Here is a 16,419-nt window from a genome sequence, read left to right on the forward strand (position 1 = left end):
CTATTATGTAAAATATTCCAAAAGAATTCCTGCTGATAAATGTAGAAAGAATAACAAAATTAGAAAAATCACTAGTTTGCAAGCCCTAATGAAATAATTCAAGCAAAGATTGTCAATGGATGCTAAAACCTCTTAAGTTCCCAACCCTAGCTGCACAGTAGAATCACCCTGGGAGTTTTTTAAAATTCCATTATTCAGAATACAGCTTAGACTGATTGAATTGGAATCTCTGAGTGTGGGACTTGGACAGCAATAGTGTTAAAATTCCACCCAATTTTCAACCCAGGTGATTGCATTGTACAACCAAGGCTGAGAACCATCGCATTAGGAGACAGATTGGTGGTAAACTTGACAGGGGATTAGGCTGCCACTACCTGCATTGCCTGATAGATCTTAGCAACCCTGAAAGTTGTAATGTGAAAGGTGTGATGTACATGGCACCATTCATAAAGTATGCTACCCACAAAGGCTTGACCTGAAAGCTTTTAGCTATAACCTTCTGCTTAAAGAAATAGTGTATTTAGAGGAATAAGTAAATGACATGAGAAAACCATCAGATAAATTCAGGATGTGGAACAACTTAAAAGTGTATTGCTGCAGTTTCCTCAGTTCATCAAAAACATGAAAATGAAGGAATGGGTGCCCCTTTCTAAATTGAGGGACTTAAATCAGTTGTACTCAAATGCAATCAGGAAACCTTATTTCAGCTTGACGAGTACAAGCCAACTGAAGAAACACATTTCCAAGACATCTGAAAAATTTGAATTTGAACACACTATATGGCATTATGGAATAATTATGGTTTTATGAAGTCCTTATTTTATAGAGATACAAATGGAAGTATTTAGAGTTGAAATGATCCGATGTGAGAGATTTGTTTTGAACTTCTATAACAAAGGAAAAAGATAATGGAAAAAAGTATGCATAAAGTAGAACTTTTATATATGTTTAAAACTTCAATTACAAAAAAATTAAATACAAATGCTTTAAACAAAAGTTTTGAAATATCAAGGCAAAAATGGTGTGCTGGAGTGACATGGTAAAGCCAGCAAAATTTTGACCATATTCTGAAGGTCAGCCCTGACATAAATGATATGAAGAAACCAACTATGAAATGGATGCATGAGTTTCCCAGCCAGTGGATATTACTTAATTTGTAGTTTCCACATATTTGGGATTTTATTAAATGAATTTTTATCGAACAAATTACCTATATTATACAGAAGATCAGCCTTTCAAGTTTAGAACGATAGATGTCTCAATATGTTTATCATGGGCCACCACCAAATAAGAATATTAGATTTTGCCCTAGCAAACATAACATCTAAATATTCCAAAGCCACTTATGCATGATATATGAACAGATCCCCAAAAGCACATTATATGAAAATCAAGAATCCAGTTTTAGCCTTTAATATTTTATGTTTGATATAAACATGCCAAATATTTAAACTTTCTCATGCTTTTAGTGATATGTGAAGAAATGTGCTACTATCTAAAATAAAATAGAAATTGTCAAGTCTGAAAACCCTTCTTTTTCTATTACCACCTCCTCAAAACACAGAGCCTTCGATCCTCAATTTACAACTGTTGCTTTGGGAAACATCTGAAAGCCACCCTCTATAATTTCACATTTCATTCTTATGACAAAGTTAGTCTGCATGTGGCTTTATCTTAGTATATTTTACCAAAAAAAAAAATAATAATTAACTAGTGGAAAAATATAGAAGATCTTATTTCAAAAGAACAGTTTCTTTCTTTTTGATAGTGAATATCATCCTTTATAGGTTTGTGTTTTTAAGAAGGTTTTTTTGGTTTTTAACAAAAGGAATCTTATTTTGTATCTCCCACTGACAGATATTCCCATTTCTATATTTGGTAATTTTTTTTCCCAAAGAGAATAAAAAGTGTCTTTGAAAAATATTTTAGAGTGATTTTTGAGCACTTAATTGTATTTTCCATAAGCTGACTTTTTACATCACAATGAATCCCTTACTTATCCCTTTTTCAGCTTTCCTAGATAGGAAGCAAGAGCCCCTCAGCCATTTATGAAGCCTGTTAAACTCAGTATTGGGCAATTTATGTCTTGTTCATTTCATTTTGTATTTATAATTCTTAATTTCTTGGTTTTTTTCTTGTTTTCCTTTTATAGGTATAAAGTATAAATTTTTATGGTAGCTGTGACATCTGTATTTTAATTAGTATCCAGACTAAAAATACGTAACACTCATTTTTATATGACTATTTGTGGAAATTTCTCTTCAGTTTATTTTTTGTAAAATTTATTTTTAATGGTTTTATATTCTTGGACAGAATTTATATATGACCAGGAGATCTCTTTTAGTTTAGTCATTGTGGAAATCACTACGATACCAGTTTATGCATTCACAAAATTTGCTTATACTATAGATTCGAATCCAGGCAGTCAAGCTTTACAGTGAATTTCAAGACAGACTAGTTGATGCTTAAAGCAGAGTTTAAAGTGAAGTAGAAGATACTTCGTTAATGGTTTCCATTTTCCAAGGCCTTTTTATACAACACTTTTTAGACGGGTAAAGTTTTTAGAGCCATTGCCTGATTAATATTGATAAGATAATATAAATATGCACAAGACCCAAGAATCTAGAAACCCTCAAGAACCAGACCAGAAATAGTTTCAAGAAACATGGTCTTTCTGCCTTTCCTTATGTCTTCACTTCCATTGAAATCCAACTTTTAAATGATATCCTATGTATATAGTAGCTTATATTTGAATCAACAAACTCCAAGTATGTGTAATATTCTTAAAATATCTGTCAACTTGTATTTTCTCCTGTGGAGGAAGGAATACTATTGGTGCTTCATGTTTCCGTCACCCTGAAACAACATTTCTCACTCTGAAACAACGTTTCCCAGTGACCTCATTCCCTCTGATGATAAGCATACCTGCTATAGAAATAAATCTTGTATGTCACAGAAGGTACTAAAGAGGAGAAATCTTTTTGGTGCCACCACCTATGTTCTCTTCCAGAATCTGGCTTTGCTTTTTTGCCGTAGGAGGCACTGGACAATTTCTGCACCTCTGTGGAAAGTAGACTCCTTCATAAGCCTGTGGTCCTGCAGGAAAGGAGAGCCCCATGACCAGAGAGGAAGTTGAGTCCATGTAACACAACAGTTTCTACTCATTTTTTCCACAAAATGTTGCCCCTCTGGGTATGACAGCCTAACCTCAGCTCACAAGCCAGAGAGTTGGAAGAAACCGTCAAGGAGAGTATCATCTGCCTTAACCTCGGGTGCTATTGCTGTCCCAAGAGTCCTGCCAAAACTCACACTACACTGTCTTTTATGTAAGGGCAAACCCCTAAACACCATAGCAACTCAGAACAGACTCAAACAAGGAGAACCTGTCATGAGGTTCCAGTGTGCTGGACTATGAAAGACTAGTCACAGGGTTGTCTATACTAAAAATCTCCTTACTGATCTCTGGGTTCCTGTTTCCATGGTGATTTTACACACACTACAGACCCTGTTTCGTACAGCAAGACATAGACTAACAAAGCAGAACCATTTTAATAATTTCAGGTTCATTAAAGAGGCCTTAGACTCTTTTACTAAGCATATCTTCATGCACACACTGTATATTTGGGGATGTACATTATAAAAAAGATAAAATATCTCACTTTGTATTCCATCTTTTACCATGAGCTTAATGAGGTGGATAATATACCAGATTTTCATAGCCCTACAGCGTTATTGTCCCTTACCCACTAGTATTTTTTATAGATGCAATGTAACACTTTTTCTAATTACATAGTTTTAAATATTAGAGCACTCAAATGAAATGTAATAGACAAGAAAGTCCATGATTCCAATAATTTTGCAGTCTTAGGCACAAATGGAGATTTCATTCTACCTTGAAGCTTGTTCAATTTCTGTATTTTTAGACATACATTTTCGAAGATGCTAATTTGATGTTTGAAAGTTCCCCATAGTATATTTCTGGTGTCCCAGAAAACATGTTTGTGAATTTTTTTTTTTAAACCAACGCATGTTCTTCAGTACACTGATTAAAGAAGTAACATTCACATGCTGTTTGCCATTTTTACTTATAAAAATGTCTCTTGATTTCTTATTCTAATTGTGCTAAATTTTAATATTCCAACTATTTAATTATAGGTTACAGCATTCATCATGAAATGGTTATTTGCACACTATATACCTCTTCTCTAGTGAATTTGACTAGGATCTTTCATTCCACATAGCAGAGGTTTTTAAAATTCATTCATCTTAAAGTAAGATTGTTTAAATAATACATAATTGGTAAATGTGAACCTTACCATACTACAGTGAGGAATACTTTATCCAGTAAAATTAGAAGATGTGTCTTCTGTTTACCTGAGATATGATGTCTGTGCATATATAGGTTTATGCATGTATATAGATAATTTGTGGATCACAAGTTTTCAAAGAAAATAGTAAAACTATTTTGAAAACCATTTAAATTTCTTTTCATAAATCAGAATAGATTTCAGGATACTTTGATCTCTGCAGCTATTCTTCATTATCATTGGGCTCTACTAAGGAAACAGAAAAATAACTGAATGGCCGAGCACAATGGCTCACGCCTGTAATCCCAGCACTTTGGGAGGCCAAGATGGGCAGATCACTTAGGGTCAGGAGTTTGAGGCCAGCCTGGCCAACATGGTGAAACCCCATCTTTACTAAAAATACAGAAATTAGCCAGGCATGGTGGAACACATCTGTAATCCCAGCTACTCAGGAGGCTGAGGCACGAGAATCACTTGAGCCCAGGAGGCAGAGATTGCAGTGAGCCAAGATCATGCCACTGCATTCCAGCCTGTAGAGACTCCGTCTCAAAAAAAAGAAAAAATAACTGAAGACCTTATTTATAGTATAGAAGTTGATTGCTTTATACTAAAGTTCATATTAAATAAATCTTTTATTAACTCTTAGTTTTATATTTACTTAAAGATAGGTCACAAAACCTAAGTCCTATCCTTTAAACCCAGTTACTTAGATTTTCAAATTAGATCCTGGGTACCTGAGAATTTTGTATTTTAGTGTTCTAGTTAGCATCTCAGTGTCCTTTTCTAGATTCTGTTTTCTAGGGCGTTGCATTAAAAAATATATGAAACACAGGTCATAATATTTAAAAGGAATATGGCTGTTATATTACTTTTGGAATAATTTTGTATTGTTTGAGATACTAATTTCGTGAAGTTTTATTAGGGCAACCAGTATGGAATCACATATCTCATGATTTGTGCTTTCTCTAAGGTTATTTATTTTAAATAGCTTCTCATAAGGAAGAGTTTAAATGAGCAAGATTGTTACATGGTTTCTGAGAATATGTTTCATTGAGTGAAAAGACACAATTTCTGAGCTACAATTTTTAGGGTATGTTTCTCTTTTTCTGTTTTTTTTTTTTTAAGCTCTGAATAGCTTTTTTTAAAAAGTGGGTGGGCAGCTTACATAAAATTCTAATGGTTTTGGTTTCCATGGTGAAAAATGTTGAGACCCTGACACTACATGCCACCTAGTGTTTCTAAGCCAAAAGCTTTAATATATTGGTGTCCTAGATTTTACCTTATATTTAACTAAAGCTGAGAACTATCTGAACATCTTTTTCTTTTCCAAGACAGAAAATTTTTCCATGTATGTGAAGCCTTGAGGCTACCACAGTGGTACTTTTTATCTGTAGTTTCTTGCTAGTTTGTATTTGATTTCCCAGGGTTTCCGTCCCTGATGGAACAAAGGTTGACTGCTGCATAGCTCTGATTTCAGGCCAGCACCTGTGCAGCTATTCCCAGCTATTCCAATTCCTTGGTATTTTACTTAGTCCTTAGCAAAACTCCTTTGAGAATTACTGTATAAGAATGTTTAGAACTCTGGAAAACTCATGATAGAAGATGTACAAGTGAAGCAGAGCACTTTCTGGTATTGTCAGCCTGACAGTGACTCAGCTCATGTTTCAACGTGTACCAGGGAAACCATATACAATCTTTAATCTTTGTTGAAATTCCAAACTGAAGCAATCAGAACTGTCACAGAATTCTACCATACAGAAGCATTCTGTCAAATAATATAACAGGAGACAGGTCGTTAAAAACCTATACTAAGAATGTCAGCTAATCTTTCCAGAGGCTAGGAAACAAAACCTTGAATTGAATCTGACATCAAGTTAAAGGTTTAGAATGCAGTGGGATTTCCCACTTCTCCCTTAAACCTTGTATTCACCTTCTAAAGCAGCTTAATCAGCAGTCCCTAAGAAGTTTGCTTTACATAGCCAAACTTCATTGAACACAGTAAGGTAAAGCCACAGTGCAATGCCAGGCATGAGTCAGCACTCAGTAAAAGGAAGCTGCTGTTGTTACTGGGAATTTGCTTGTTCAACAAATATTTACTGAGCACCTACTGAGTACTCTGCACCATCCTAGACACTGAGGATATAACAAACCAGATAAAAGTCTGTCTGTCCTCGTGGAGCTTATATTCTAGTGGGGAGAAATGGTGATAAGCGCTATACAGAAAGAGAAAGCTGGCCTCCTGTGGTAAATGGATGCTACTTAGATGTTACTTCCTTTAGGAAGATTTTCCTAAGCTCCATTCCCCCAGACACACACACACACACGCACACACACACCCCTTACCTTCTCTCATAACTGCATAGGGCCTGGCATGTAATAGGGCCCAGAGGGAGACAGGGAGGGAGGAAAGGAAGTAGACATTTAAATCCTTAGGATTGTATGTTAAACTCAGAATGTGATAAGAACTTAATTATCTTTGAAGTGAGAGTGAAGTAGCATTTCTGAAAAAAAGTTTGTTAATAATATAAGGGTTAAATGCAAGGAAGGAATGGCTTGTATTGAAGTCCATCAGAAAATGGGAAAATACATTTTGAAGATATTAGAGAAAGAAGGACATACGGGAATCGAATTGGGAAAAGGCAGCATGATCTACACCACCTAAGTTTATGGCATAAAAAACAGAAGTTTGAATGGGGTTTGTTTTTTTCAAGTTCAGGATGGCAAATGGTACTGTTAAATTAAAGCAGATAATGGAAGAGATGAGTTTGGCTGGAAGAAACAATGATTAGGTTAGACTTGCCCATATTCCTTTAAAAAAGGCTAAAGGAATAAAATAAGCAGATGAACAAGAAAATTTTCATTGCTTGCAATTCTAAAACTTTGTATAGAGTTCCTTTGACTGTAAGTGACATGAAATATAACATAAAATGTGCTCTACCTTCAGAGGCTTCATCACCAAGCTCAATAATATGAACGTTGTGTAAGTTTTCATTTTTAATTGTTTGGAAGATGGAGGACCCTTCTTGAAATACTTGGTCTCCATTCTCAGTCTTTTAATCCCTTGGAGGAAGGTGTCTGAGAGGTCAGTTTTCCAAGGGGAACAGGATCAGTTTTCAGATTTTGATTTAATATTGAGACTTACAATCACAACAAACAACATTTATGAAATTCAGCAAAATATATTAATGAAGTATATGGAACACATTCATATAGTTAAGAGTCAGATGTGCTGTGTAAGCTGAAAATAATAGCCTTGTATTAGCATATAGATTCTAAGATGCTGTTGACAAACATCTGAACCTTTTTTAGCAAGTTTTTATGTAATGTTATTATATTTAGCTGATTAAACTTTTCTTGTTACAGATTTGCCAAATACTGGTGTAGGCAAACCTAGAGTTTCTGACGCTGTCCAGCCCAACAACTATCTCATCAGGACAGAGCCAGAACAAGGAACCCTCTATTCACCAGAACAGACATCTCTCCATGAAAGTGAGGGTCTGTTGTGTTATCTTTTAAGTACTGGATTTGCTTTTAAGATTTTATTCTTGAAAGCGAGTGTCAGAAGTGTGTATAATAAAGATATTTCTTGGTTTCATTCTTACAGGATCATTGGGTAACTCAAGAAGTTCAACACAAATGAATTCTTATTCCGACAGTGGATACCAGGAAGCAGGGAGTTTCCACAACAGCCAGAACGTGAGCAAGGCAGACAACAGACAGCAGCATTCATTCATAGGATCAACTAACAACCATGTGGTGAGGAATTCAAGAGCTGAAGGACAAACACTGGTTCAGGTAAGCCAAACACATCAAGATCTCTGCAAAGAAATACCTTCTGGCCGGGCACAGTGGTTCATGCCTGTAATCCCAGCATTTTGGGAGGCCGAGGCGGGTGGATCACCTGAGGTCAGGAGTTCAAGACCAGCCTGCCCAACATGGCGAAACCCCGTCTCTACTAAAAATACAAAAATTAGCCGGGCGTGGTGGCGGGCGCCTGTAATCTCAGCAACTCGGGAGGCTGAGGCAGGAGAATCACTTGAGCCCAGGAGGCAGAGCTTGCGGTGAGCCGAGATCGCACCACTGCACTCCAGCCTGGGCGACAGAGCGAGACTCCGTCTCAAAACAAAAAACAAAAAACAAAAAAAGGAAAAAAAAAGAAATACACTCCTAGTTGAATATCTGTTATAGGTATTTCTTATTAGAAATAAATGTGTACAATTTTTATAGAATGGATAAAATAGTAAAATCATTTTATTCTATTTGAGATACAATGTTAAATATGTTTGTTTCTATGAGTTAGCTCCCATTGATGAATTCTGATGAGTTCCTGGATACAGTAGAGTAATTCTTCTGGAAACAACAAGTTTGGCATGAGGAGAAGAGTCTAAGGGGAATGTAAGAGAGTTGAATGGAATGTTTTGGTCCCTGAGGGGTTATGAGTTCCTAAAAATACTAGGGCTAAAATATGCTATAAAAAGCTCTAGAGGGCAGGGTGCTATACCCACACCTGCATAAAATGGGATTTGCCCATTCTAACCAAAGGTTATTACCATCATCACTGGAATTATTCTCTAAAACTACATTTCTTTTCTTTTACTAGATAGAATACAGCTATTCCTGCTTAAAGAAAGTTATTGTATAGAAACATATCCATTCTGTTAAGTTAGGGTTCTCTAACTTGATAGCAAAAAATATATATTGCATGTATATTTATAAAAACTCTTCAGCTCCTTTCTCATTACCACTGTATTCACATCAGTCCACCAGCATGTCCCAGGATTCAGAGAGGCAATAGGAGTCCTGCATGGTGGTAACCAGTGAGGATAACTATCTGTGCCAGGACCCCAAAACCCCAGTGCTTTCTTTGGAGCTGAAAAGTAGCAAGATAATCAAATAAGTTAGGAGGACACTGTGCTGCTTCTACTGCAATACAGGAAGCTCTACAGGTACACAGCAATGGGTCACGGTTCCCAACGCCCACAGAGAAACATAATACAACTTTGGCACTTTTGCTCAGCAATTCAGGAGAAATTTCGGAGTCATTTAAAACATGTTTGTATTAAACACAAATATAACATATGAATTTTTCAAGCTAAAATGGGAAATCTTGTGCATGTGGCAAGCAACTTCAGGCTGCACCCCAAGTCCTCAGATTATATATTTATTCTTTTGCTGTTGGGAATGCTTTGGTGGAAAAGTTTGAGAAGCTCTGGACTAAATGCTAATGGGAGTTCATCCGCTTAGGTGAATTTCTGTGTCAGCAGGTCTGAAATCACACTTTTCAACAGCAGTTACCTTATATCTATATAAATTTTATTGCCCTTAGTAATGATCATGTAAACACTTTTGTCTTTAAGAGTAAGTTGATTTTCTCACTAGAGCTAAAGAATTGTTTGCAAGGGGGTGTCTGAGACTTAATTTGCATGTAGTCTAGGCAACACATTTTCTAGTTGTCTGGACCAACTTATCACTTCATTTTGGTAGTTGCAAGTCATGTGGGATTTTCTTTGCATTTTGTTACCACTATTACCACCCAATCATGCTTTTTTTGTTGTTGTTCTTAATTAATAGAGACAAGGTCTCACTCTGTCACCCAGGCTGGAGTACAATATGGCAAAATCATAGCTCACTATAGTCTCAATCCCCTGGGCTCAAGCGATCTTCCTGACTCAGCCTCCTGGAGTAGCTAAGACTGCAGGCACATGCCACCATGCCCAGCTAATTTTTTTGTTTGTTTTTTGTAGAGGCTGGGCCTCACTATGTTGCCCTGGCTGGTGTCAAGCTCCTGGCCTCAAGCAATCCTCCCTCCTCAGTCTCCCAATGTGTAGGGATTATAGGTGTCAGCCACCACACCCAGCCCCAATCATGCTTGTTAACTTTCCAGCTGTCTACTAATTTTTAAACCCCATCTTTTTTGCCTTGTTGTTTACCATCCTCTTTCCTCCCCATGTCTTCTCCCCTGCTATTGCCTTCCTAAAATTGTTGAACTTGAACACACAGTGAGTTCTCACTGCAAGTGTTTCAGCCAGCCCAATTTCATGCGACACCTGGAGGCAGAGCAGACATCCTCATATGACCTCTAAGGGTATACAAAGCCCTCATCTGATCCCTGCTTCTTTCCTTACCTCCCCACCTAAAAGTGGATGTGGGTTGATGACAACTAGACTCTAGCAGCCACTAAGGAGGTAACAGAGCAGCCTGGTCCTAGTCTTCTAACCTGGAGCCCTAATGTCTATTTCTCAGTTGGCTCTCCTTTTTCCCATACATGTTTCCCTTGGGCCCCTTCTCCAGCCTAACCATTCCTTTTTATTGTTGCACAGCATGAAAAACAGTGTCCAGCACCTGCTGTAATTGCAGGAATCAACAGATTCAGAGTAGAATCAGCAATGGCAGAAATGTTCACTTTCCATCCTGGTCTTTTCCAGCTGTCTAGGCCAAGAACCCAAAAGAGGCTTTGACCATTCCTCCTGCTGGAATAGATTTGGGGGTGCCTTTTTTTTGCATCTCTTTAAATCCACCAATTAAAGCTAAGAACTCATAGATCAGAAGAGGTAAAAAGAAATGGCTAAAGTGAGAAGCTATGCTTGATCTAAAGGAATCAACAAATTTGCCTAGAGCACCTGTGTAGCCAAGCTGTTCCCCAAAGTAAATTCACAGTGGAGAGCGCCAGACCCACACTTGATCCAAATGTTCATTTATTCCACAATGAAAGAACATGTTCCTTTTGTTTATGGGACCAACCCATAAAGAAAAACAATGATAAATATTCCACTAGCTACATTTAGACTGATATATTCAAATTATATTCAAATTTTTGTTTTACATAAATGCAATGCCTTGGCCAAACTTTGCTTCATAGGGAATGAAGTAAGTACATTGTTCTGGTGCCCCTTCACGCTCATGAATTACATGTAACACTTAGAATAAAACATTTTATGTGCTGTGAAAAATGCATAGGCAATAGTTAAAAATGTAAAGATAAAAAAGGAGTATTAAATGTCTTCAGATCTCTTTTTACAGGTTAATTTTAGCATTTGGTTTAAACCACCAAAAAAAAAAAAAAAAGTAAAACAACTAAAGCACCGTGAGGAAAAATTAATGTCTGGCTCAAAGCATAAAAAGGAAAAGAATCTTAGATGCCTAAAATAGTGGATTCACATTCTGTAGTGAGCTATGTGTATTTCTTTTGTAATGGCAATGAACACAAAACCCTGGATAAACCCATTCTCTTTTTTCCCCCCCTTTCATCAGCCATCAGTAGCCAATCGGGCCATGAGAAGAGTTAGTTCAGTTCCATCTAGAGCACAGTCTCCTTCTTATGTTATCAGCACAGGCGTGTCTCCTTCAAGGGGGTCGCTGAGAACTTCTCTGGGTAGTGGATTTGGCTCTCCGTCAGTGACCGACCCCCGACCTCTGAACCCCAGTGCATATTCCTCCACCACATTACCTGCTGCGCGGGCAGCCTCTCCGTACTCACAGAGACCCGCCTCCCCAACAGCTATACGGCGGATTGGGTCAGTCACCTCCCGGCAGACCTCCAATCCCAACGGACCAACCCCTCAATACCAAACCACCGCCAGAGTGGGGTCCCCACTGACCCTGACGGATGCACAGACTCGAGTAGCTTCCCCATCCCAAGGCCAGGTGGGGTCGTCGTCCCCCAAACGCTCAGGGATGACCGCCGTACCACAGCATCTGGGACCTTCACTGCAAAGGACTGTTCATGACATGGAGCAATTCGGACAGCAGCAGTATGACATTTATGAGAGGATGGTTCCACCCAGGCCAGACAGCCTGACAGGTGCGTACAAGGTGACAGTGCTACATAAAACCCAGTGAGGAAATCTTCTATGTAACTTAAGTTGAAACAAAGAATGAAAAGGTGGAAAAGGCTCATTCGTGTTTTTAATCTCAGATTTTAAACTATAAACTTAAGGTTAACTTGTCTTTCAGGTTCTGTAATTCTTAATACATGAAATTATATACATTTATATCAATAGAATCCTTTTGCAATGGATATAACTCTTTTGTAATATTTTCCCACTAAATATTAGGGTTTAAAATGTGCTTTTTTTGCATTTCATAAGTATTAGTTGCAATTCTAAGCAGTTGACTAATTTTTTTTAATGAAATATTTTTTACCAGCCAGGCCTACCCCTAAACATACCCTAAAGTTATGTTAAAAGGTGGTATCAGAATATCTGTTTAAATGTTTAAATTTTTTCTTTAGAAATGCTTTGGTAGTATAGACTAGACTATGAATTTTATCCCCTACTTGATTTTGGCATTTTAACGGTAAATGCACAAAGCGCTTATAAATCACTTTTACATGCCACTCCTATTAAAGCAGAAAGACACCGGGTCCCTAATACAGCTGTTCCAACTTCAGGGTTTTTCGTGGAGGGTTTCCTACATGGTGTAAAGATTTGGTTATTTTAAATAAAATGCAATTTAACTTTAGTGTTTTAAATTATATTTTAAAAGTAACATATACAGAATGGTAAAAATTAAAACTATATGGGAAAATATTGAAATAAGTGAAAGCCTTTTACCCTCACCCAGTCCCATCACAGTTGATGTGGCTTTCAGAATGTTTCTTTGCATTTACAAATATATGCAATCCATGCAAATCTGCACACACATTGTGTTTTCTACTGATGGAATTCTATCATATAGATCTTCTATACTTTGTTCTTTTCACTAACTATGTCTTAAGAGCTCTACCTCATTCTTAATAGATGCATGGGACCCATTTTTTATAGATATATCATAATTTATTTGTCATTTTCCTACTAATGGACAGTTAGGTTGTTTGTTATGTTTAGCTGTTAGAGATGATGTAGTATATACATTGTTCTCCCTGCATATTTCACATAAGTACTAGGGTAACTGGGATCCAGTAGAATTGCTGCATCAAAATATGTGTGTATTTTTACTTTGAGAGATATTACTTAGAATTGCCTTCTAAGAAGGTTACACACGGATTTATATTTCTGCCAGTAGTTTGAGTGCCTGTTTGTCTATACCTTGTCTACACTGCACTAGTGCTGCATATTCCAAGTTTTTCATCTTTGCCAATCTGATAGGTAAAAAGCTGTACCTCATTGTTTTTAAGGGCTTTTATTGAGTTATGACTGAGGTTGAAGATTTAATCTGTTCATCAACGACTTTATTTCATTTTGTGAAACTACAAGTTCAAGTCTTTTGTCTATTTTTATAATTCGTGAAAGCTTTTTTTTACTAGAGATAAGCTAGCACCTCGTAATATGCTTCTCAAGTATTTTTTCCATTTTGTCACTTCTTTTTATTTCATTTTGGTTTTAATTTACAAAACTGTTTAACATTCTTACATAGTAAAATTAGTATCTTTTTTATGTCTTCTAAGAAAATTTAAGCCTTTTTGAGATTTTTGTGATTGAATAATTTTGCCTGGAGAATTTATATTGAACTTGATTTTTGAGCTCAAAGAAATTCTTAGTGGAGAAACCACCTCTTTTTCATTCATCTATCCAAGAAGTGTGCTTGACTTAGATATTTTCTGGAATGCCTCTGAAAAGTATGCAGCAAAATGATGTAGGAATCATTTATGAAATTCTACCTCCCAAGGAAATCTTAGAAAATAAATAGTTCTGAGGACTTCCATATTCCCCCGTGTGTATAGAACAGCTATGCAGAAATCTCTGCTTGTAAGAGAGTAGAGAGGAGACTGGAGGAAGGAAGCCAGCACATAAATTATTGTCTCCATATTTAACCCTAAGAGGACTCATTTCCTCTGGTTTAAACAGTCTGTTTCTCTGACAATGCAGGTAAAATTAGAGTTTGTGTCTTGGGGGGAAATATATATATAATGTCTATTTTTTAGGCCTAGCCTCTCAGTAATTTTTTTCTAGAAATACTGCAGTGTTCTCAAGAAGCAAAGTGTTCTTGATTTCAAAGGACTAATAGCCTGCTAATTGATAAGCAATGTTTTGTACTACATTCAGGGACTTGGGTATTTGGTGATCATAATTTAAATGATACAAACTACAGAAATATATATATATACTCTAAAATGTTCATTTCAGAATAATCATGGCATGTAAAGAAAACTTTTGAGGAGATAAAGAATTGATCTTTGAAAGATAAATTTATGTTTATTTCTAATGCCATAAATATAAATATTTTTAATCACATGGAATCACTGTAATAATAGCTAAACTAATATGTTTGTGGAATTGCAAATAGAAAGTATTGGTTGGATAAATAATGCAGTGGTGTATCAGTGTTTTCCATTATTTGGAAGGGGAAGTAATGTTATTAAAAATTAATCAGTGGAAATGCTTCTGAAAAAATTATTTATTTTTTATTTATTTTTATTTATTTATTTATTTTGAGACAGAGTTTCGCTCTGTCACCAGGCTGGAGTACAGTGGCACGCTCTCGGCTCACTGCAACTTCCGCCTCCCGGGTTCAAGCGATTCTTCTGCCTCAGCCTCCCGAGTAGCTGGGACTACAGGCGCCTGCCACCATGCACGGCTAATTTTTGTATTTTTAGTAGAGACGGGTTTTCACCATGTTGGCCAGGATGTTCTCGATCTCTTGACCTCGTGATCTGCCCGCCTCAGCCTCCCAAAGTGCTGGGATTACGGGTGTGAGCCACCACACCCAGCCCTGAAAAAATTATTTCTAATACCAATTATAGAACATAATTATTTGAATTCCAGTTTCAATAATAGTAAATTATAGTGAGCTGTCTACACATATTCATTTTACTTAATCTACAGAGGCTATTTACTGTAATTTTTTAAAATGCTAATCTATAGGACTGTGTACTTGTGTTTTTAAACACACGAGCGGGTAAACAAAAATAGTTTACTACTATTTATTATGTCATTCAGAAGGATTCTTAATATCAAGAAAGTGCTACATCCCACTAAAGTTCTAAGTCTTTTATTTCCCATTATAGCCTATCACATAATAGTAATTCCAATTTACTAATGATCCTATAACGAGTGAACATCTGCTGGTTATTTTTTATATTTCTAAAAGCAAAAAGCTCATTTTGTTACCTTTCTCATGAAATCATAGTCTGTGCTTACAAAACCTTTCAGATTGCATGGATTCCAGTGACGAATCCAGCCAGATACTTGTAGAATGAGAATATAACATTGTAATCGTGATGCAGAATGCTTTGTCTTATTTCACATCCCTGTGCAGTAGTGGGAACATGAGGACTCAACCGATGTCAGAAGCATCCAGTCTTCGGCTTGGCTCTGTCCAAGTGTAAATGATCCTCAGTGTCTTGCACTGAGTCGTGAGTGTCTGTGGCTCTGTTGGGTGTTACAATAGCACCTCATAATGATAAGATTATCGAGGACTAGGTACATTCACCTGTCTGCTTTATGTCACTGTTAACAAAAACTGTGCACTTTTGTCTAAGGTATTCATGGGCTCCATAAAGAAATAGAGCTTAGACTCTGCTAAAAATGATAATAATAATAATGAGAAATTGGCCAGTGCCTAAAAAGCTGAAATCCTCAAAAGGGAATTTTGCAATAGCAATCACAGTGTCATCTTTAAAGTTGGTTTCCATGGCCCCCTTCTTGGTGTGCTTACCTTCCTTTTTAACCTGGTGTTTGTGGAGGGCTCTGTGGAGTTCAGACTTTTCCTCACCATGTGCTGTTGCTCCATGAGGGATAACTGTGTCCAGTATTGGGTGTATAATGACAGAACACTGACCTGTGCTTTCCTGTCAGCTCGGCAAGGAAGTAGCTCTCTAATGGGGGCGAATCACATTTCCTTTTGGACTCTGTTTCCTCAGTTTTGAAATGAGGTTTGGCTGGATAATCTCCCAGTTATAAGATTGTATAAACCTGTGGTCTTCGTTATAGCAAGAGGGGAGCCAGTAGCTAAAACCCACATTGATTCGTTTAGTTTCTTTCCATGTCACATTGCTGTCCAGGGTAGGTAATAATCATTCACTTTAGAAGCTTTATGCATGTGTTAACTTTCTTGCCTCTCCTCACTAACCAACATGTAATTAGCACTCTTATTCAGGTCCATTTGCTTTTAGTTGTGATTTGATTAACTGAGCTAACAGGATGGGAGCAATCTTTTTTTTTTTTTTTTTTTT

At 36.9% G+C, this 16,419-nt stretch overlaps 1 protein-coding gene across 27 annotated transcripts in view; it reads left to right on the forward strand.

The window, feature by feature from the left end:
• PKP4 (plakophilin 4) overlaps window positions 1-16,419 on the forward strand; it is a 226,927-nt gene that overhangs the window by 158,833 nt on the left and 51,675 nt on the right. For 19 of the 27 annotated variants that reach the window (XM_063791218.1, XM_063791228.1, XM_063791231.1 and 16 more), the window contains 3 exons: window positions 7,671-7,802; window positions 7,912-8,102; window positions 11,559-12,108. In XM_063791218.1, the coding sequence (XP_063647288.1) occupies window positions 7,671-7,802; window positions 7,912-8,102; window positions 11,559-12,108 (873 nt within the window). The remainder of the gene's footprint in view (window positions 1-7,670; window positions 7,803-7,911; window positions 8,103-11,558; window positions 12,109-16,419) is intronic. The other 8 variants (XM_063791223.1, XM_063791226.1, XM_054679039.2 and 5 more) reach the window with 1 other exon arrangement.

This window comes from Pan troglodytes, chromosome 13, assembly GCF_028858775.2.
Source record: "Pan troglodytes isolate AG18354 chromosome 13, NHGRI_mPanTro3-v2.0_pri, whole genome shotgun sequence".
NCBI classification, from domain to species: Eukaryota; Metazoa; Chordata; class Mammalia; order Primates; family Hominidae; genus Pan; species Pan troglodytes.